This window comes from Diadema antillarum, unplaced genomic scaffold (assembly GCF_040938485.1).
Source record: "Diadema antillarum isolate AM-2024a unplaced genomic scaffold, OU_Dant_1.0 seq00000764_RagTag, whole genome shotgun sequence".
Taxonomy (NCBI): Eukaryota; Metazoa; Echinodermata; class Echinoidea; order Diadematoida; family Diadematidae; genus Diadema; species Diadema antillarum.
Genome location: NW_027271654.1, coordinates 501,430 through 525,891, shown reverse-complemented (window position 1 = coordinate 525,891; position 24,462 = coordinate 501,430). Strand labels below are relative to the sequence as shown.

Sequence of the window (24,462 nt, the reverse complement as noted above, 5' to 3'; positions counted from 1 at the left end):
TGCCAGGTAAGGAATGAACGTTCGACCAACTAGCGTCAGCCAACCTGTGGGGAGCGCATACACTGTAATTATCTCTCACGCTTTTAACCCTAGCCTAGTGTGCATTATTTTCTCCTTTTATGTATAATCATCTGTACATAATTATATTCCGCATTACTATTTATGAATTGTACTTCTTTCAAATTGTTTACTAATGTGAATTGACGAATGTATATTCGGACTATGTATCAGGCCTACTTTTGTTTGATGGAAATATTGGTCTCGAATAAGACGTAAGGTGCCTTACATAAACACACACCTGTAAGGCCACTGGGCCTTCACTTGAGGGCTGACAACGGGACCGACGAATCTTAAAAGTTTCCGTTGCATGTCGGACTACGCATGAAGGATACAGCGCCTTACCTGCAGGGGTACGACAGCTGTTCAAAGGCGAGTTCCACGAACTGTACGCTCACCATGCGGGTTAAATGTGCATTGTACGTGTAGGAAACGAAGCCGACAAGACTATTTGTCTGGATGTGCGTACATGTACTTAGTGTCATTGTATTTATTCATTATCTTATTCACGTTTTCTTTAAAAAAAAATACAGGGCAAGTCTCGTTCAAGCCAGAGGCCTGCATTTCAAGAGAGCCAGATACATTTTGCATATTATGTATAATTACATTTTACTCCACCAACTTTCATGCGGTCACTTTATAATGTACATACGGTATGTAAGCCTATGTATGTATATATATATATATATATATATATATATATATATATATGTACAATTGAAGAAACACACACATGCGCGTGCACACACACACATACACACACGGATACAAATCGCCTTAACCAGTTTTCTTCATTTACGAGTAACGTCATCATTTTCACCAAGGCACACTACATAACGGCTGTACCATGTACACAAACATCACGTTGATGAATTAAGGTACCCGATTTATTTGTTATTTGGCAGTTTCCCTGACAATCATAAAAACAGTGCACGAATAAGAAAAGCTTACATTTTCTCTGTCGTTTGGACAGTTCTTTTCTTAGTGGTATGGGGAATTGTTTTTCTTCACATAAATACATTGTCATGTAAAAATGAGTTGATTCATGGGAAAATAAGAAATGAGCATATTTCAGAGTGAAAGTGGCTCAGTCCATTGGTAGCTTATAAGCACGTTTGAAGAAACAGCGACTCCCATCATTTTGAACGGCGAAGAATTCAGGCTTTTGTGCGGACCTCCGTCTGTCGAGTATGGTAACACCATAAAAAACTCCACGGAGGCGAGCTGACATAAATTTTAGTACTCATCGTCTTCTCCCTCTCCCTCATCTTCTGCGGAGTCGACACCGACCTCTTCGTAGTCCTTCTCCAGAGCAGCCAGATCCTCACGAGCCTCGGAGAACTCTCCTTCCTCCATACCCTCTCCCACGTACCAGTGGACGAAGGCACGCTTGGCGTACATCAGGTCGAACTTGTGGTCAAGACGAGCCCAAGCCTCAGCGATGGCCGTAGTGTTACTCAGCATACACACGGCGCGCTGCACCTTGGCCAGATCGCCGCCGGGCACAACGGTTGGTGGCTGGTAGTTGATACCGACTTTGAAACCAGTTGGACACCAGTCGACGAACTGGATGGTGCGCTTGGTCTTGATGGTAGCGATGGCGGCGTTCACGTCCTTGGGGACGACGTCACCACGGAACAATAGGCAGCAGGCCATGTACTTGCCGTGACGAGGATCGCACTTCACCATTTGGTTGGCAGGCTCGAAGCAGGCGTTGGTTACCTCGGCAACGGTGAGCTGCTCATGGTAAGCCTTCTCGGCAGAAATGACTGGAGCGTAGGTGGCCAGGGGGAAATGGATTCTTGGGTATGGCACCAAGTTGGTCTGAAACTCCGTCAGATCTACGTTCAGAGCTCCGTCAAACCGAAGAGAAGCTGTGATCGACGAGACGATCTGACCGATGAGTCGATTCAGGTTGGTGTACGTGGGACGCTCGATGTCGAGGTTACGACGGCAAATGTCGTAGATGGCCTCGTTGTCGACCATAAAGGCGCAGTCGGAATGCTCCAGAGTGGTATGTGTGGTCAAGATAGCGTTGTAGGGCTCGACAACTGCAGTGGCAATCTGGGGAGCTGGGTAGATGGCGAACTCGAGCTTGGACTTCTTGCCGTAGTCGACGGAGAGACGCTCCATGAGGAGAGAAGAAAATCCTGAGCCGGTGCCACCACCGAAGCTGTGGAAGATGAGGAAACCCTGGAGACCAGTACATTGGTCCGCCTGGGTAAAGGGGAGCAAGAAATTAAGGGCACACGATCATTAGAATGCTTTACCAAAGTCGTTAAATATCACGTAATAATTATCACAAATTGGATAATTGCATGAAAAACTGATGCAAAACAACCATGTAAACATCCGATATGACGATGGATCGGGCTTTGCTTCTGACTTCGTTCTGTTTTGTTCGGCTTTTTTTGTGTGTGTGTGTTTTGTTTTAGGAGGTGTCTATATGAACAGAACTGAATCTCAGAGCGTAGAGCTTAAAGATAATAAAAAGTTTTGATACCTCAAAAGCTTCCCTGAATTTCCTTGTCTTGGTTTGTGTTTCAGGTTAAAGTACGTTGTCTGTGAGAATTACTCGCCCCAAAGTGCTCTCATGTCTTAGTAATCATGCAATAATGGTTTCGTACCAGAGCCGACGCTGACCAGCGTCGATAAATAATGTACGAAACCACTGACTGCGACCAGCAGCCCCATACGCATAGCGTAATGGGGCTTCGCATTGTAGCATTCAGGATCATGACAGAATTAGTATCGCGGGTAAATGTCAACTTAAAATCCAAAAATTTCTTCGATTTGAAGACTTACCAATTAAGTTGAAGTATTGAAAACAGGCTTCGAACAACGTTTGGTTCTGCCAATAGTCCCTTTCTGTTCGAATTGATGACTGAATGTGACTCGGTCGAGAGGACCTTGGGAGAGCTACATACACTGGATACCATGGCCAGCGCATGCGCACACAAACATCTTATCCGTTCATGGATTTGAAATTTGTGTGCATGTGATGTGTTCGCATGCACTGGCTGTAGTATTCAGTGTACTGTATGTAGCTCTCCTAGGGTCCTGTCGACCGAGTCACATTCAGTCATCAATTCGAACAGAAAGGGACTATAGGCAGAACCAAACGTTGCCCGAAGCCTGTTTTCAATACTTCAAGTTAATTGGTAAGTCTTGAAATTGAAGAATTTATGGGATTTTAAGTTGACATTTACCCTGCGATACTAAATCTGTCATGATCCTGAATGCTACAATGCGAAGCCCGATTACGCTATGCGTATGGGACTGCTGGTCGCTATGCGTATGGGGCTGCTGATCGCAGTTAATTGCATGATTACTAAAACATGAGAGCACTTTGGGGCGAGTAAGTCTCACAGTGTTAGTTATATGAAAGGTACTTTAACCTGAAACACAAACTAAGACAAGGAAATTCAAGGACACTTTTGAGGTACCAAAACTTTTTGTTATCTTTAAACGCTGAGCTTGGCAAAAAGTTGAACTGGGCTAAAGCATTGTCAAAATACTTATATCCACTGCCCGCTTATGTATTGGCAACAGTCACAGGCATGGGTGAGAAAACAACCCCGAGGGCCTACATTATTATTGGATCATTAACAATTTTTTGCAAAGAGCTATCCGCCAACTAGACGTTTGGAGTTTTGAGAAAGCTGATACAAGTGTATACAAATCAGGTTTTTTTTTTGTTTCGCACATCTGAACAGTCATCTCATCAACGTCCGTGTTGAGTTGGATGAAAATATCGGGAATTCGCGTTCAAGTGCTCCAACCAGCTTTATGTTTGTCAATTTCAAGTTTACGGTAGCTCAATGTTTTTCTCTTTTGTTTCATAGTCTCTTTATATGCAGATACCTATACACAATGTGTTTCTCATAGATGTTCTTATCTTCTCCCCAAGCAATCCCTATCGTTGGAAAATGTTCGCAGCCGTGAATTTTCAGAATCTCAGATTGCTAGTACAATGTATACCTACCAGCTTTCTGATACGGTCTAGAACTTGGTCGATGAGTTCCTTGCCCACTGTGTAGTGGCCACGGGCGTAGTTGTTGGCGGCATCCTCCTTGCCAGTGATCAGCTGCTCGGGGTGGAACAGCTGACGGTAGGTCCCGGTTCGAACCTCATCTGAATTACATAATATGAGGGGGAAATAAGGCTTACTTTCTGCGATGTCTGTATTCAATAATGATGGAGTGTAAGTGTTATACGTCAATAGAAAATGAGCATCGTCTTAAACATAATTGCGAGATACATAATTGCAATTTCGCCTTGACAGAAGTATACATGTACATGTAGCACCAAATTAATGAATTCATAATAAAGGAGATTCATGAATGTTTCTACAGCATTCAACATTTGTCGTTCAATATATCATTATTTTATTCATTAGAAGTGTTCTTCGTGTCTCAAAAACCTGCCCTAGATATAATAGGAATCAAATCCACTCACCGACCACGGTTGGTTCGAGGTCGACGAACACAGCACGTGGAACGTGCTTGCCTGCTCCAGTCTCGCTGAAGAAGGTGTTGAAGGAGTCGTCACCTCCTCCGATGGTCTTGTCAGAAGGCATCTGACCATCGGGCTGGATGCCGTGCTCAAGGCAGTACAACTCCCAGCATGCATTGCCGATCTGGACACCGGCCTGGCCAACGTGGACTGAGATACATTCACGCTGTGAAATAATCGAAAACGCAAGTGGTTGGCTTTGTACTGCGGTATTCAAATGGAAGTGAAATGACCGGAGCTTCCTTTCTTTTAAAGGACAAGTTCACCTTCATAAACATAAGGATTGAGAAAATGCAACAATATTAGTAGAACACATCAGTGAAAGTTTGAAGAAAATTGGACAATCGGTGCAAAAGTTATGATTTTTTTAAATTTTTGAGTTGGAACCGCTGGATGAGGAGACTACTACAGCTTGTGAGTCATATGCGTACAACAGTATAAAGAAAATATAAAAGAAAATTCAACATATTTTCACTTTTTTCGCATAATAAAAGAGCAATTGACTTGCCTCTTTCTAAAGGCAGGGGGAATGATATTACCCATAACATTTATCGGTAACGAGTCAGGGGAATGTGTACTTTTTTCAAAAGATGGAATTTTGTGAAATTCTCTTTATATTTTCCTTATATTGTTGTACGCATGTGACATCTAAGTTATTCACACACTGCAGTAGTCTTCTCATCCAGCGGGTACTGCACAAAAACTTCAAAAATTCATAACTTTTGAACGGATTGTCTGATTTTCCTCAAACTTTCAATGATGTGTTCTACTAATATTGCTACATTCTCTCAATCCTTATGTTTATGAAGGTGAACTTGTCCTTTAATAACGTATCCGACGTGTACCAGGATCACGGTATTATATTGATGAGTTTAGGTTGAAAGCATTATGGCATGTAATATCGTCTATGAGAATTGGTAGATATTCTCCACTTTGAACAATATATATGGATTTAAAGGAAATATCAGAGCTGTTATGAAATATCACGTTTACTTGACGGTTATGAAGCCAGTTATATTAACCCACCCCTCCCCCAAATAAATAATAATGATAAATTGAAATAAAACCTTTGCGCTCTAATTTTCACATGTGAAAAACACTTTTTTTTTTCTACATTCCCACTGTGGTTGCTCGCCAAAAACCGTCAGGGCTCCAACGCCACAAGGACTTAAAATGACCTTCAATATTTCTATCACATTAGGGATTGCCGACTGCGAATCTAAAAACAAGTTTTTAAGTCCCGCCATAGTTTTCTAGCCACACACACACACATACAAGCACACACATTGATTTGTTATGCCCTAGTTTCTTTCGACACGAAATGTTTCGAGGCGGAATCAAAGTGCCTCCTGAAGACGAAAGATAAGATTAGTTGGCCATGTGCCCAAAAGTATTACATCAATAGTCACGCGATGATATTGTACATTATGCTGGTACCACATGCAGAACAGAAATATTCGATACATTGCAGTTTTTCTTGAAAAACCTTTTGGTTTAACGGGAAACCTCTGGGAGCAAGAAGGAAAAGGGTCAATCCATGTCAAATCATCCAGTGCTTGTCACCCGACCCCCTCCGATTTTCTTTAAAATCGCACCAAATGTTCCCCAAAGTGTCTGACGGAAAATCCCAAAATATTTTGCCCCAAGGTCAATTGGTTGCTAAGATACAGCCTCACATAGCAACCGGTGCGCATTCAGAAAAATTAGTTAAAAGAAAATTAGGCATTTTTAATTGATTGTGGTGGCATGGATATTTATGCAAAAGCGTTCATTTTCTGGAAATTGAGAGAACTTTGTAGTCTTTGCAAGAAAAACTGACTGTGACGCGAAATTGACTTTTCGTTAACGTGCAAGAGGTCACCGAAAATGGTGTTAAATGTTAATTTCCAAAATTTTGATGCATATTTAGAGGCTAATATCTTCCACATTTCATCACCTTAGGTTCTAATATATGATGCTGTTGAAGGCTTTGACTTGCTCAGTAATTTTGAAAAAAATCGGCGCATTCGTGCCCACCGTTTTTACGGAGAGCGCCCTCAAAGTTGACAAAAATGAAAAATGTGCCAAATTCAAGGTCACGGATCACCCTTCGTCCCACCTAGGAATGGCACCAATTTTTGTGTATTGATAGACATTTACCTATATTATCTTGGGTTACCAAAGAAATTTTGCTCCCGAAATGTTGAATGGTAAATTTACCCTACCGAAAATGGTCGTAAATGGCCAAATTCCCATGTAATATCACATATTGGGTTTAGAGGACATTTCAAATGTCCAGGCTTTCAAGATAAAAAGGCCTAGCCCTGTGATATTTGCAGTAGGGATAGTCTGTTATACATATTTTAGTAATATACACCACAAAATACTTTCATTACATAATAATGACCTTGAAATTTAATCCAAATTTTGATAAAAACAATAAATTGCTCCATTTTCCTCATTGCACTGCATACAATATTATGTAATACGTGTTTTGTAACACTTTTCACAGAGCAATATTTCAAGAATTATGAAAGCTGACAGCCTACCACATTAAGGTTCTAAAGTATTTGTGCTCTTCTTTCAGATTTTGTGTCAATTTGATCATGAATGTTATACCCTTGACCTTGAAGTGCTTCTAAAAATAGCTGTAAATTTGTTACCTACAAACCTACACACATGACGGGTGTATTATGGCATGCTATACTTGTGATTCTTTCACAAACACAAAAGCTTTTTATGGTGTAAATGTATATACTGGAATTAATCTGTACATGCTTGCAAGATATGTTACAATTAATTACTTTGTTCTGACAATGACCCTCAATTTCAATCAAAAATGGGGACAGTAATATTGTGTGATTTTGTGTGCATTTCCTATGGAAAATAGTGCTTTGTGGTGAAACTCATAAAAACTTGACCATTTTTACTATCTATCACTTTGATTGATTAATTCTATTGTAGTTATGTTAGAAAAGTCGGCTGTGACAATATCCAATAAAAAATAACATGGTTATGATGTGGAAAATAGAAAAACAAAGAAATACATAAGAAATTCCAAAAACAAGAAAATACATAAGAATTGAAATGATTTTGGAAGTTTTCATAAGGTACAGAACAAATCCCCCGAAAAAGAAGACTCTCAGTCCTTTAAATGTGCGTTTCACAGGCTAGAATAAGAGTCTTATTATGTTGGGCGCAATGTCCATAATTATCAACTATTATTACGTACTTAATACAGACGCCTTTATGGAGAGGAATAGGCATTTCTCATGATTTTGAAGGTCATAAATCGAGGGTCATTATCATAATAAAATAATTGATTGTAACATATCTTGCAAGCATGTATAGATTAATTCCAGTATATACATTTACACCATAAAAAGCTTTTGTGTTTGTGAAAGAATCACAAGTATAGCATGCCATAATACACCTGTCATGTGTGTAGGTTTGTAGTTAACAAATTTATAGCTATTTTTAGAAGCACTTCAAGGTCAAGGGTATAACATTCATGATCAAATTGACACAAAATCTGAAAGAAGAGCACAAATACTTTAGAACCTTAATGTGGTAGGCTGTCAGCTTTCATAATTCTTGAAATATTGCTCTGTGAAAAGTGTTACAAAACACGTATTACATAATATTGTATGCAGTGCAATGAGGAAAATGGAGCAATTTATTGTTATCAAAATTTGGATTAAATTTCAAGGTCATCATTATGTAATGAAAGTATTTTGTGGTGTATATTACTAAAATATGTATAACAGACTATCCCTACTGCAAATATCACAGGGCTAGGCCTTTTTATCTTGAAAGCCTGGACATTTGAAATGTCCTCTAAACCCAATATGTGATATTACATGGGAATTTGGCCATTTACGACCATTTTCGGTAGGGTAAATTTACCATTCAACATTTCGGGAGCAAAATTTCTTTGGTAACCCAAGATAATATAGGTAAATGTCTATCAATACACAAAAATTGGTGCCATTCCTAGGTGGGACGAAGGGTGATCTGTGACCTTGAATTTGGCACATTTTTCATTTTTGTCAACTTTGAGGGCGCTCTCCGTAAAAACGGTGGGCATGAATGCGCCAATTTTTTTCAAAATTACTGAGCAAGTCAAAGCCCTCAACAGCATAATATATTAGAACCTAAGGTGATGAAATGTGGGAGATATTAGCCTCTAAATATGCATCAAAATTTTGGAAATTAACATTTAACGCCATTTTCGGTGACCTCGTGCACGTTAACGAAAAGTCAATTTTGCGTCACAGTCAGTTTTTCTTGCAAAGACTATAAAGTTCCCTCAATTTCCAGAAAATGAACGCTTTTGCATAAATATCCATGCCACCACAATCAATCAAAAATGCCTAATTTTCTTTTAACTAATTTTTCTGAATGCGCACCGGTTGCTATGTGAGGCTGTATCTTAGCAACCAATTGACCTTGGGGCAAAATATTTTGGGATTTTCCGTCAGACACTTTGGGGAACATTTGGTGCGATTTTAAAGAAAATCGGAGGGGGTCGGGTGACAACTTCTCTGAAAATTGGATGATTTGACGTGGATTGACCCAAAAAACAGATTTTGATATACTGCCCTAAGAGCCGAAACAGAAACTTGTCGTAGTGGCGGCCCGTGCGTGGCTACACACTTCCTCCTTAACAAACGCTTCATCAGTTTTCCCGCGTAATTTATCTTGTTCAGCGAGGTGCTATTAACACTTCTTACAACATGTAATAAACACACGTGTATTAAACATTAGACTTCACGGTTTATCCCCTATATGATCAATGTAATCATCTTCTATTAAAATCGCAAACGTTTTGCAGCACGACCGCTGCACAACTGTACCCAAAAGTATGTTCTCAGGGTTGAATTTCTCTATACTTTTCCCTTCCTTTCGCTTCTCCTCCTCCTCCTTTGTCTCCCGTAGCTCAAGCGCTCTACAGAGGCTGGCGAAATGCTCTCTTTTTTGGTACGGTTCCCACGGAAACAAGTCGACCCACCTTTGTCAAATTTCGCAGCCTCTTTGTCCACGAATTCAATGCATTCTCACAAATCCGTCTTTGTGCACCCACAGGCATCACTGCGCATGACTGCACATGACTGCTTCCGTTAGTTTCCGTATAATATTCGTATTAGTCTTTAGTAGGTGTTTTCATAACCTTTTTCATTTTTTTTTTGGGGGGGGGGGGTTGCTCTATGTTTGCTCTGTAAGCTGTGAATCTATTCATTATTACATGGCGTTTACTGAGCTGTGCTAGGATCTCTTGGCGGTATAAATAGGCGTCCCTGAATTCAGCTGACTATGGAGACAGAGCCGCTAGAACTCTCGATCTGGTAAGAAGGCAAATTTTAAATATTTTCCCCCATAGATCTATACATTGTGCACTTTGTGGCCAACACGTGAAACAACAATAAGAAAGTATGAACACAGTGGCACATGGACAGAATCTCCTCTCAAACTACTGACAAACTAAGAGAGAGAGAGAGAGAGAGAGAAAGGAATCGGTAAAATTTTGATGGGAGGTGACCCATGGCCATGGCCATGCATGGCCATGAAGGGGGCTTGACACTGCAGTGGACTGTCATCTACAAGCACTGTCATCTACAAAGGATACTAAAATCAGCTTTTCCTACTTAAATGTAACTGTCCGGAGAAATATTTTTTTGTACTTTTTTCCCCTTCATTCTATTTATCTATCTTTTTTTAAAATACTTTTACGGCTATCCTCCGTCTCGGAAGGGATTCAGTGAAGCCAGTCTCCGCGGAAATTATCCCGGCCCAGATGACCAGATACAGACCGACCTTTTGGTCAACCCACACGCCTGCTTTTTGTCAGCACACGTTTGAATGCCAGCTATTGTCCTTGCTCCTCCATTCTCTACCAGTGTCTACTCTGTGAGTATAAAAACGCAGACTACTGGCTGCACTGCTGCAATAGTAGTGACAATTTTTTTAATCATTTTTTTTTTTTTTTTTAGCAATGTCAATGACGAATGTCACTTCGTAACAGCGACTATGCCCACAAAACTTCCGTGGGTAGTCGTATATTCTACCCTGCGGTCCCAATATGAACGATTATAACTCTGTCACGTGGCTCTCTGTCGGTCTGGGCAGGGAGGTGACTCACCTCCCTGGTCTGGGTTCACAGCACAATACGATATCAAACGCAACCACTGCCAGACGATACGGCATTTAGGCCTACATCATGGGGAAATCTTCGACGAAAATCGATTTTTTTTTTTTTAATTATAAGTGCCCCCTACATATTTAAAGTAGGACAATGTGTGTTAATTAAGTTATCTACAAGAAGATCCTGAAAGCAAAATATTAATACTCACCATTTTGAAGATTGATGGAGAGAGCGATGACAACTGCAATGTCGCAAGGTGAGCTAGCAGACGTCGTTCTGATTTCTCCTTGCTCCGATCGGGCTTTTGTCAGACTCGACGATTTGCGCTCGCCCGCTCTTTTCACTGCTTAGTCTCATTTCCCAAACTTCTTTTGAACTATTCTTGCACGCGACCTTTTTGCATACATCGCTGATAAGCGTGATTCAAACTTTGTTTATCAATCTATTGTCTATATTTCTTAGGCATAGTAACCGATTTATTCAATCGAACATCTGGAATCAAGAATATTCTTGGTGCCATTTTAGAAAATGCACAAACGTAACGGAGCAAGACTATGATCTCTAATCAACTAACCACCTGCCGCCTGAAATTTGCATAACGTATGCCAGCTTGCGAGCGGGAAGTGAGATTTTTGAAATTTGCATGAATGCTTTTGTCATTGTCGAGGTAGTTTGACCGCTCTCAGACAGTAAATTGCAATTCCAGATGATCTACTACTAGTCTTTACATGAGCGATCGCCTTGACAATGACACAGTCTCTTCACATGTCCTCGTCTTGTCATGTCTCCTGGCTGTAAAATCTTCGCAGAATTGAATACAATATACGACTACACATTCTTGAACGTAAAGTCTTTATCATTTGCTTAAAAACATCCGTTGTAAACACCCAATTAATATGATAGTAATGTTCATTAAGGATTATGATATCACATTGACAAGGAAAGACAGAAAAAGTAGATTTTTTTCATATCAGCGAAAAACGAATTTGAAAAAGAGATATCAATTTGGAAAAAGACAGAGCGAGAGACTGAATAGCTTATGACGTAATCTTCGTTTTTCACTATCTTTGTCATCACTATTAAATACTATTTTCATTTCCTCATGACTCACAGCGTCATCGCGAGTGCTAACCAGAGTATAGAAGCGCAAGTGCTAACACAAAATAGCGCAATGCCTTGTAAGTTTGTATGGCTGGATGTATGCGTGAGGTAAAACGCAAAAGGAAACGTGTCGCTCGAGTAAACATATATAAGTATTAGAAAGTGTTTCTTAAAATCTTCGTATTGCTTTATAAGCATCGCAGCAGAAAAACAAATGTGTGAACCCGGTAGAAATTCCAAAAGGAACATGCTATTTGACCATCAAAACCAATAGGCCTGTAGATTACAATAGGGAAAGTGGTATATTGGTCCAATGGAATACCAACAGATAATTTCTTTCTGGCCCAATACAAATTCAATAGAAATCCAACAGACACCAATAGAAAGTCATATAGGTCCTATAGAATATCAATACACAAATCTTTGTTGGTCTAACAGAAATCCAACAGAAAGTTATATTGAAATCTAGTGGGAACATTAAAAAATATTGCAAGACTAAATGATTATATCTATACCTGCAGCGGCATGCTTATTGAATCAGTTAGTTCTTTGCTATACCTATAACTCCTGTATTGTACATAAACAAATCATATTTATTTCATATTTCGGACTGCGTTTTACGTATTTACTGCAAATATCATTATAATCTAAAATGCACAAAAAAATGAACAAAACCGAATGAACTTTAACTGTATGTGTGTGGACTACCTTTTTCGTCTGCATATTGTTATCTTTACTCTTATTTTTAATATCATTGTTATTATTGTTGTAATTATTATCATTATTATTGTTAATATTCTTATTATTATTATTATTATTATTATTATTATTATTATCATTATTATTATTATCATCATCATCATCATCATCATCACCATCACCACCACCACCACCACCACCACCACCATCATCATCATCATCATCATCATCATCATCATCATCATCATCGTTATTGGCATAGAAGCTGCATAAGTAATGCCGAGAAGGTATCACACACCCCGGCCCTTGGTAATGCAGGTAATTATAATGATTGAAATGAATACAATTAGCCTGAAATATTTTTCTTCTCCGTAGTTTACCAGCAATGTGACTTTGCATGTTTCATGCTACTCATTAAGTATTTACAGGAGCTCCGTTCATCGGGAGAGGTGATGGGAGAGCGCTATCTCCCCAGTTCTATCCCGCTGGAAATGGAAAATGTCTGTGTCGATAGACTAAAGGACAGAGTGGGCCAGATTGGGGCGTTGGCCCAATCGACAGAGTGAAATCTGGTGTGTGTGTCTCGTTATAAAGGGTGGTGGAAAGAGACGTCCACCTCCCTGCTTATCACGATACACACAATCATAAGTAGGTAGGGAGTGTACAGACTCTACCCATAGCCTCCACGTGGCATCATCACTTCTTTGTCCACTGTTATATTTCTACGTACCCTTTCAGTGGAAAACCAGCACATGCAAACTCAGCAGCAAGAGCGACGAATGAGTCACGGGCACTGACGGGCATAGCGTGGGAGTATCTACTGAATATTTTAAAATAAATTTAGACACAGTCATATGCAACTAAGCACAAGAACTACATATGCTTGATAAATGGCGAATTAGAAATATACATGTAGATGTATTCATCAATATGACAATATAATTTCCTACAAACTCACACATAATATATTTCATTCTCTCCCTCTCTCTCAACTAGTCTTTCTCTCGTTATAAATATAGGCATATATATTTTCAAGATTATATACCATGTATGTATATATTGTGTATATATTTTCATCTATATCGAACTACATTTTGACCAATCCATCCATCTATCCTTCTATTTATGATCCATATAGGCCTTACATATATGAATGTGTATATGCAAATTCAATTCAATGGATTTCAATTATTTTTCAACGTCACATAAAAATTCTTACAAACACAATGACAATAGTCAAAAATTAAATGTAATATAAACCAACCATTGTGAACATAAAGCGGGAAAAAAGATAAGCTAGTGAAATAAGCAAATGCATTGTCTTACAAAAATGCAGAATAAATGATAATAATGATATTGATAATAGTAACATGTACATATAGGCCTATATTATCTACTATGATTATCAAATATATAAGGGCCTACATACACACACTATATAGGAGGCCTATGCACATGTTGTGTGTATGTAAGTGTACTAAAGCACATAAATAGTGGAAATATAAGAAAAGCAACATCGATCAGGAACGAACGTAATAATGGCAAACTGTATACAAAGATCGCTTTAGACAGGTCAAGGAGACTCATCCTTGGACAGGTTCACCACAATGGTTCTTGTTCTCACTCGTTATTCTGCACAGGCCGGGTGCTATACATAATACACTGTACTACAAGCAGGGATGTGAGAAGAGAACCCCACCTCCCCGCTACAAGAAAGAACAGGTAGGGCCTACCTGTATAGTGGAAGGGAGGCGAGCTGTACATCTGAAATTATATGTATGATGTTAGTTTCGAAGAAACATGCTGGTAGTATTATCCAGTGTTGGTTCAAAATGGTGGTAGTGGCTATAATACCAATATTCAGTACTCGCGCGTTTATATTTTGATGGCATAGGACCTAATTTACCATTTGCATATGAACGTACAAAAACTGCTTCAAAATAGTTCTAAAATGTGAGTTAGGGATCTAGAAACAACCAATGTAAAGATTTGAATCTAATCCATGTTAAGTATTGTTAAATATACAAAAATGTGAACACTAGTTACAATAAACATGTTTCCGTCTATACAGCTATGGTTTACTGAGAAAAACAGTGATATCTCCTTATATTCTAGGCTTAATCATTGCAAAATGTTCATATGGTAAGCTGTTTTGTGATACAACTGACCTACATTATATGCATCAAAATAATGTGTGATATCTTGAACATTTTGTCACTGCTCCCATAGGTAAACAGATGCTAGTAGTTAATGTAACTGATGGTATCGAACAATCAGTACATTTGTACATGTATTGGAGTAACATAATTAAGCCTCCTATAATTTAGGATGACTACCTGCAAAGGCTTTAGACCTAGGCTATAGTAGTTTAGTGGTGATATAAAGCTACTAAAATAGTAGAGGTGATAGAAGCAGCTTCAAGTTATATTATTTGATAAAGTTCAAATGTGGAGAGGCAGTCGTTTAATGATTAAAGTGGTCATAAGAGTGAAAATTACAGTTACATCCATTGTACCATTACCACTGTCAGAAGGCACACCAACGAACCGTGGCGCCCAAAATCCAAAAGTCGCGTTATTCTATGGCCTGTGAATTATAAGCTTCTGTCAATTATAGTTTCATCATTCCCACCTTTGACCTTCAATTTGTTTTTGTTTCTTTTTTCTAGTCTCTCTTTTTCGGGGGGGGGGGAAGCATACGATTATGCGAAACATGGTTCGACTTCTATTATTCCAATTAGGGTGACTGCATGCACGGAGTGAACGAATGGCGCAGTGTTATTGTTTGTACCCGTGACTCAGTGAATGACGTCATCATTCTGCTCGTACCCATTTCTGTATGTTTATGTATGATTTACAACCCAGTGTACAGGGAGGTCTCAACTCCCTGATTTCACACAGCGAACCTCCGCTGCGCTCACAGTGGCTGCACTGATGATGGCAGCAGTTTCATCGTACTTCGCAGAGCAGGAGAGCATAGGATTAATCTATACATCACCTCAGAATGAACGATAGAACCATTTTATTCAATAAGAATACTTCCATTTCATCAGTTGGAAATGCATATTGTTTATAAACAAAGGCTGCTACACAAGATTATACTATAAAGTAACTAATTGCATTAGAAGAAACAATATAGGAGTGTCAATCCAGTCTTAGGCACTGACTGACCATTTCCGTGTATATGATTCAACAATTTGGTACCATTATTATGTGCAAAAACTGAGAGATAGCAATAAAGCGGCAGGATGAAATAAAAAATGGACTCATGCTTTACAGACAAAACGAATAAGTACATAAATGAGATTGTAAAACGAATTTTGAAATATAGAAGTTGGTGCTGTCTTCCATAAAAAAAAAATCGAAATGGTTGTTATAATTTTATGTTCTCATATAGGCTACCCCTGTGTATTATCACGGTGCCAAAATCGCTGCATGATTTAACAGTGCCCTTTAAAGGTCACGCCCCGTTATGGGCTCAACAGAGTTAAATTCCGTAATAAATCGCCACACCGTCATTGCCCAATTAACCCTTTCAGGCTCATCATTTCAAGTGTTACGAACATTTCCTATAGAAAGTCTGCTAGCAGCACTGGACCACGTCTACACGCTTTCCATCAATATTGCAGAATGGAAAAAAAAAAGTCGGGAGCCGTGTTATTCCGCGCGATCGAATTGACGTGTGTAATAATGTAATTGAACTCGTTCAAGTTCACTGCTGCATAATGCAGTGATGTGATGTGTGCTTCACAAGCAAGCCGCAGAGAAATCCCACTGCACTGGGCAGTATAGAAATTGCATAGCTAGAGTGAGATCTCTCCATAGAGATGTCTTTGCAGCTTTCCCACCTACCAGACTCAACGGTACCAGATGACGCTCGCTGCGGTGAAATTCGTGGATATTTATTTCTCCTGCTATCCGCGTGTTAGCCCCTGAAGTTAACTGCTACTTTATGTTCCCTCGCAATTATAGATTTTCCTGTTCCCCTACTTCAATACTAGAATTCAGCATTAGGTCACTCGTAATGAGTTATGTGATATAATATCTGGGCATTCGACAGTATGATATAAATCAGTTCAGTTCATTTTGTTTCATTCATTATAAAATACATAAAAATACAAAGGCATGTACATCTACAAACTTAAAGAATATGTTTCATGTGAATGGGGATCAACAAAAAGAACTTTAAAGTCTTATAACACGTTAACCCTGGTAGTACAAAATATTACATTAAGAAGGACACAAAACACAAACACAACCTATGATCATATACATGAAAGTAAATAACGTTACAAAAGTAACATAAAAAATCAGCAACGGGAAGAATACAACTCACAAGATGATCATTATATGCACGTTTGAACCATTAAGGAATGGAATATTTTTGAAGAACAAGCGGTGAACTATTTAAAAAAGATAGTGTATCTATACGCATTTGTTCGGACTAAAGGAAGGTAAAGTTCGTGTGCATGTGTGTATGTGTATGTGTGTTTGTGGTGCAGTTATTAATTGTGGTACTAAATGGTGAAGATTTTGAAAATTATAATGATAGTAATAACAGCAACAAGAGTACCAACAATACCAATCATCATCATCATCATCATCATCATCATCATTATCATCATCATCCTCATCATCATCATTATCATCATCGTAACAATAAGAAACAAATAATTTTCAGTGTAACACATGAGTCATGTGAGTCAAACATAAATTATGGACACCATTGACACATGGAGAGCTACACAATTACTTTTCCACTGATAACGTAGAACCTCCTTATACGTTTGGTATTAAGTGCCACGTACTGATGAGCGACAGCCAGAATGTTACCATCAAGACAGAGTACTCAAGTACACTGAGTGTTGTCGCCAGCTACGTTCACTAGCTGTACAGTCAACCTCTCTAACACTCAGTATGTGTAGGGAGGTAGGATCACCTCCCTGGTCTGTGACCTAGCTTGAAACTTCCACTCATTTATACTTCTTTATGCCGATGACCTGAGTCATTGCTTTGGGGGCACTGATTTGCTTCTCCGCGGGACACTCTCTAAACTTTCAGTCTCCACCACGAAATGGACTAAAGTTCAGTGAAATTCCTTTTCAAGAAACACTCTCCAGTGAGGTGGAACAGAGATGCCTTCCACCTTCCTGCTTTAACTGGCTCTCGGCGTTTTCAGCAAAGTATCATGATCGTGATGACACAAGTTGTTGAATTCGTCAGCTAGGCCTTCTTCTTTCGTTCTTGTTTTGTTTTTGCGATTTCTTCCATCCTTACCACATGGGATAGAAAAGACTTCGCTTTACTCATTCTCTCCTGTCTTTAACCCTGACCCTAGCAAACTCTTCCCGTGATGGAGCTAGAATATGACTATCTCCGTGGTGGAACACGAGATATATACTGTACATGACCCCTGTATTCTTTTGTTATAGGGCTCACACGGGTAAATATTTCCCCATAGAGACGTGTTTTAAAATTCAAAATTCAAAAAATTCTGTAAAATAGCTGAGAGAAATAAAATGTTTCATCTTCGGTAACCTGAAAAAGTGAGGTATACCCTTTCATCCATCAAATTTCCAAGGGGGGTTCTTCGGCTCAAACTCTGTCCAAGGGTTCGCAAGGCCAGACTACGAGTTCTTTTTACTAAAAAAAAATGAATAATCACATCTTTTCTGCACATGCATCCAATCACATATAGTTCCTTCAAATTCCATATTGAAAAGCTTTCATCTTCCAACCAAAATGCAGTTTGTAGAGGAATATCTGCAGCTATTCAGTTTCTGCCAAACTGCCTTTTCTGATTTTTTTCTTCATTTATTTTAGTATCTTTGGTACGATTTTGTGATGCGGTCTGGAATATTCCATTCAGGTGTGAGCCCTGTATGGATCTCTTCGCTGGGAACATACAGAGAAACGGACTCTCGTACCACCGCCCTCTATCGGCAATGTTATGAAAGCCTATCTGCGGTGGATGTAGTCAATTTCCGAACATTAGTCATTCATGACATCATCACCGCTAATATCACGAGTGCAGTCAATTTGTCATCATCACCACACCAGCATAATCATAATCATCATCAAAGTCATTATCAACAAAGTTAGCATTGATTTTGTAATATTTCACTTTGTAACAACTGCAAAGTACCAAAACACGAATCAGAATAGTGGAGTAAATGATTTTCGTCTAGGCGAGAAATGAGGTGAAATTACAATGCAAGAAAGACTCACTTTTGTTGACGATATATTTGCAAGATTCCCATCCGAGACTGTTGTACAGAGGGACGGACACCATGGAATACTGGACACAGGTAAGGTCACTTATTGTCCACTGTCGGGGTAAACAGTAGAGTGCAAATACAAAGTCAAGGGTTTTCGGGCCCAAGCAATCAGCTTTCCATAAAATGCAATACAATACAATACAATACAATACAATACAATACAATACAATACAATACAATACAATACAACACAATAAATACAATACAATATAATGCAATACAATATGATACGATACGATACAATACAATACATTACAATACAATACAATACAATACAATACACTACAATACAATACAATACAATACAATACAATACAATACAATACAATACAATACATACAATATCATATGAGTACTTGTATAGCGCTCTGACAATGACCGGAGTAATGTCTGTTACCTTCTTTAATATTCCATAGTTATGAATTCATAAACATTTCCGGAAATTCATATTGAAATTGAAATACTTATACACTGTACTACTCAAAGTCTGAATTCGTTTCATTATTAAATACGCCACTTTAAACTGTTTTCAAAACTTTGGAATTTGGCGGTGAACTAGTAAATACTGTACATGTACTTGCTATAGCAAGATTTGCGTATTTTCTCTCATTAAATCGCAAGCTTCTTCGTTGTTCAAAGATCAATATATGAATATTTTTCGATTAAATGAATTGGAAAATAAGATGGCTTTGCTTCTGATCGTTATTTAGGATTTCTATAGAAAAAAAAAAAACCGGTTTGCCCAGATTAAAGTAATGATTCATGTAGCATATAAACTTACCTCAGACGGTTTTCTGTGCGTATATATTGTCTTTGTATATCCAGTCTGTGAAGATTAAACTCTGATTGGCTGATGTCTGACTAATGTCTGATTTTCTGACTTAGTTTTGAGTGCAGCTTTTTATGCAACATATATAGCTCTGATGATCACATAAATCAAACTTATACATACCTCGGGTCTGTTTTGTGAGAAGATTCCAATGCAGGTGCTTCCGCCGGGCTTCTCACCCATAGCAATCAATCCCGAACCAAAGAGTCGACACCTCTCGTCAACCTTTTATTTTTTAGGGGAAAACAAAGCAACAAGATTGACATGAAAAAGATATTGCTTGTTATCAGGTGATGTATCATAAACATCCAGATGATCACAATAGTAACATCATAGTGATATGAAATCGAATTTCAATTCTCAATAGACAAACACGCAGCTCAAAATCACAAACTTGCCAGTTGTGCAGTGCAATTTTCAACCAGTGCACTCAATCAAGAATGAATGCCGATTATTTGACCTGTGATGTAACTCTATCGTCAACAGGTAGTTGTCTATAGTACGTCTAAATCATGTAATTACATACGTGTAGGTGCGTACATGTTAAGAAAGTAAAAATCTTTTAAGATTCGGTAGCGACAGAGACATCATTTATAGGTGAGTAATACGTCTATAACACGCACCTCGGAAAACGACATCCACTCGTAGCGGCCGTTTGGTCCAGTTCGGGCGCCGAGAAAGGGACCATCGTCTGCGATCAGATTCGAAGGAGGGAGAGTTATCTATAATTATGTTCAAACTTTTCTGTCGAATGTGCCCAAATTTCCCACACAAACATATGGACAGGTATATATTGATGTGGCACGCAGAGAGTTAACAGCAGTGCCATAATGCGCCCTAAGCTGTTAGTCATCAAACACAGTTTTTTTTTTGATGGATGATATGAGTCATGAGAATTTATCGATAATTTAAAAACTGAATTCACGAAAGTGTCATCCTGAGTGCAATCAATCCTGAGTGCAATTCTCCAATCGTGTAATACAATTGTACATTGTCCCATACGCTCTGTGAAGTACATAATCAGGGGCGGATCCAGGAATTCCGTAAAGAGGGAGCGCGTTTACAAAATTAGAGGGGGGCGCACGCACCCCTCCCCCATTTTTTTCTTTTTATTTTTTTTGTTTCAAAAAAAAATAAGGGGGGGGGGCATGCGCCGGTTGCGGTCCTCCCTGGATCCGCCCCTGATAATTACACAGATGGAGAGCAATGGTTAGATTTACCAGAATGACATTTCATCAAGTCGTCTTATTCGTTTTTGTTGTTCAAAAAGCAGTTGATGACGGACGATTCAGAGATTAAATAAGTCGAGAATTCAAAAGACACTTTATTTTCAAAATTTTGAAGTGTCAAAGTATTACAACCAAAACGAGGGGAACAGACTTTATTCGATATCTCTCTAGCCCAATAGTACGAGCACATAAATATCATTTTAATCATCAATTGTTACACTCGTTACAAACATGTTATCACAGTTGTCGTCACATGAAATAATAGGGAGCTTTAGATTTGCGACGCGGATGTTTAAGACGACGATTGCATAGGTCAGTCTCCTCTCTCCCTGCGTACTGTTGCAAAGTAGCATTAGATTACGCGAGGACGCTAAAAAGGTCAGTGCATCAAGTAGCTCTCTGCGTCGTGAATTTGAGCGGACGCAAAAGCCGCGCAAACTCAGACGAGACACCCGTTGCTAGAAAGGCAACTTGCAACTTGCAACTGATTGTCACTGGCCAATCAAAATCATTGTTGCATGCATGTCTTCTTAATAGGGCAGACCCTGAGCCAATCAGAATGGTTGTTTCAAAATTAGCAATTATTTGCAATTGATTGCAACTTTCTTGCAACGGGGCCCTGGTTGATTTTTATAAGCGAAATTAATGTGTGCATGCGCAGAACATTTTTCCTCTGAACATCCGCGTCGTGACAATCTAACTAAAGCTTCCTATAGCAAGCTTTAGATTTTAATGTTTATGACGCGCATCCTCCATGACTGGAAAATAGGAACAGGGGGACATTTCATGAAGCATTTTGGTCGGATATTTTTCTGACAAACTGTTACAAGCTATTGAAATCCTTGCATCTGATTGGCTGAGAGCCCAATTTGTCCGACAACTTGTCGGACAAAATGCTTCATGAAATGCCCCCCTGGTGTCTTGCGCATGTACAAAACGATTATTATCGTCGTTATAATTATTTTATCTTTTTGCCTAATAGCGGCTTCGTAGGATTAGCGTGGCAGATGTAGAGCTCGCTAATGACCCCTGTTGTGCATATCTTTAAACTTTCAAGCGTAATCAATGAATTCACAAGCATTATCATCGCTGTCATTGATGTTATTGACACTCCCGTATCATCGACAGATTCATATCGTCATTCTCATGCTCTGTGGCTTCTGACACGTGTTCTTACTTGAAACTCTCTGGCCTCTCTTAAAAGCCTCGTACACAGTGGTCGCGTCGCTGTAAAAACTGCCCCGACCTATAGCGTGATTCGTTGACGTAAGCACTCACTCGGATTCTTTCAGGCCCCTGTATATTGTAGCATTAATCATGAACAGTGCACTACAGTAAGAATACATTCAAAGTGGAAACGTAATATGCTGAAGAAAAAACAGCAACAACATTTAAACAACAAACGAAGATACAGACATGTTTATTGGTATTTAACTATTTGAACTGTCGTAAACTGTGCGGCCTTTCTCCGTCGCCGATGATACATGCTTCCACAACTGCTGTCCTATGCTTATACTTTCAAAAAAAAAAATTTCAAAATATAAGAGCACCTCAGAAGCTTGAACTATTTCCGCTTACAGGCGAACAGGCTCACCATCAATTTGAGAAATATGATATTTCTACAAGAGAATATATTATTTACCTATTTCAATTCAATTTCAATTCAAATGAATTTATTAGGAATTTTCTGCGTTGAATACATATTACAAATGAAATACAGTTATTTCTTTTTATTTTCAAGACAATACATGATCATGCAGTGTGTACATCCAAACATAATTGAGATATATGCGTATACAGATTGAAGAAAAGAGTTAGAAAACACGTCAACTGGGAACCACTCGGGATATGATGAATCAAATGATCTGACTGAATTATGGCGCATATTTTGGGAGTGTGAATGCAAAAGACTGTCGTCAAATAAGCATATAGCTTGAAGATACGACACCCTTAAAAGGGATGAAAAAAAAAGAAAATGGGCAAAACAAACATCATGTATACTTATCGAAAACAAAACAAAAGAAAAAAACAGAGTCATCCTGGAATCACATTGCGACAACAAAAATTGGATAGACACTTATTATGTACAAAGAATGAGGTGAGTGCTGGTGCAAACGAATGGCTGTTCGACATGACTGTTCGACAGCCATAAAATGGCTGTTCAACATAAAGTTAAACACTCGAGGATCACTGAAACATAAATGCGACTTTCATTTCCAAATATTCAAACACTGAGAGAATGTGTGATCAGTAGCTTGACAATACATCCAAACAACATTTCTTCAGCAAACCGGCATTCCAAACCCTTTGAGGAAGTGAATGAGAACTGAACGATATTTTATTTTCAAACACGACCATGTGATATTATGTTACAAGAATATACCATCATTTTGACGTTTGTGTTATCCATGTATATTGTTTGGAAATGACAATAAAAAGGGAAGGAATGAATGAATGAATGAACGACATAAAAACTGTAGACCCCCCCCCCCCTTCTCCATAGTTAAACAACACAAAAAGGAGAATCAAATTCAGCCGATGCTTGAACAGACAGCGATTCTCAATAACAAAATTAATGAGTAAAAACTTGTAATGCGCTAAGCAATATTACCGGTAAAAGTATGCTTTGCTGTCGGATGTCGACGCCCCTCCTGACGGTGTCCGGTTCGTAGTTGACCGCGGTCACGCCACTGGATGAGGACAAAGACGCTGCGAGTACCCGCAGCTTGGTGATACGGTCAGACACTGCTGCGGTAAACAGCTTACCACTTCTTACCGCGGTGAGCATTCTGGCCGATCTTGGCAGATCTTACGGTAGAAATTAAAATCTTCTCAGTGCTTGGACAAGCCGTTTCTCTGTGAAATAAGTGGAGAAATGGGTACAGGAATGTTAGATGGTATATAACATTATGTCATAAGGAAAGGAAATCTTGATTTGTTACGAGTAAAATCAAAGTGAGTTTATATAATTAACATTAATTTTTCGATTGTGATAAAGAAGGTATAATTATTTAATTGTACACTCAGCAAAAAAAGAAAGTAAACACTTTTTCAAGTTTATATTTCTCATAGAATATTTGGCTGAAAATTAATGTATTATATACCATATGAAAGGTAATTTAATTGGCTATCAACCTGGTAGGTCAACAAAAATTGAAACTTTACGCATGAGTGAACACCTTTGTTTTTCTCTTCCGGGGCACAAAAGTAAAAATTGCAAAACTGAATAAGTTGTCATTCATGCATATGTGCTTTTCCATAGAACATTAAGAACAAACAACAAATTTCATACAAAACGAAACATCAATTAAGTTGTAAAAATGAACCTATGATCTCTATATGATATCTTTAAAGCCCAAAAGATCAATGAAGGATAAAACTAATGGAGGAAAATAAAGAATTTTATGTCAAATCTAAATTCAAATGAAATAAGAGAAGTAATAATCAAGAAAAATGGTAGAAATTTGAGCTTTTTTTCAAATTAGGAAATCGTAAATAATGTTCGGTTCTTGAATTTGTCTCATTAATTCTTAAATTGCTAGATTAAAAGAAATAAATAAAGCAATTCTGTTTATGTAATCATCTTTATGCTCATAATTCCCTATGTCATTTGAAGTTTGACTTGAATTCTTAT

General features: G+C 38.5%; 1 protein-coding gene and 1 pseudogene across 1 annotated transcript; both read right to left on the bottom strand.

The window, feature by feature from the left end:
• The window catches only part of LOC139738670 (long-chain-fatty-acid--CoA ligase 5-like), a 60,489-nt pseudogene extending 36,871 nt beyond the window's left edge, over nt 1-23,618 (bottom strand).
• LOC139738673 (tubulin alpha-1 chain-like) lies at nt 945-10,954 on the bottom strand. Its single transcript, XM_071649285.1, has 4 exons — nt 10,902-10,954; nt 4,516-4,738; nt 4,043-4,191; nt 945-2,274 (listed from the first exon to the last, which is right to left on the bottom strand). The coding sequence occupies exons 1-4, from the start codon at nt 10,902-10,904 to the stop codon at nt 1,294-1,296; spliced, it is 1,356 nt and encodes a 451-aa protein (XP_071505386.1). The 5' UTR covers nt 10,905-10,954; the 3' UTR covers nt 945-1,293.
• Nucleotides 23,619-24,462: the final 844 nt, after the last annotated feature.

Bases quoted from the DNA above. Each gene is read 5' to 3' on its own strand.
- LOC139738673 (XM_071649285.1), bottom strand. The intron at 4,192-4,515 runs GTGAGTGGATTT...TATGTAATTCAG, and splicing joins CCTCGAACCAACCGTGGTCG to ATGAGGTTCGAACCGGGACC. The intron at 2,275-4,042 runs GTAGGTATACAT...CCCTTTACCCAG, and splicing joins TAGACCGTATCAGAAAGCTG to GCGGACCAATGTACTGGTCT.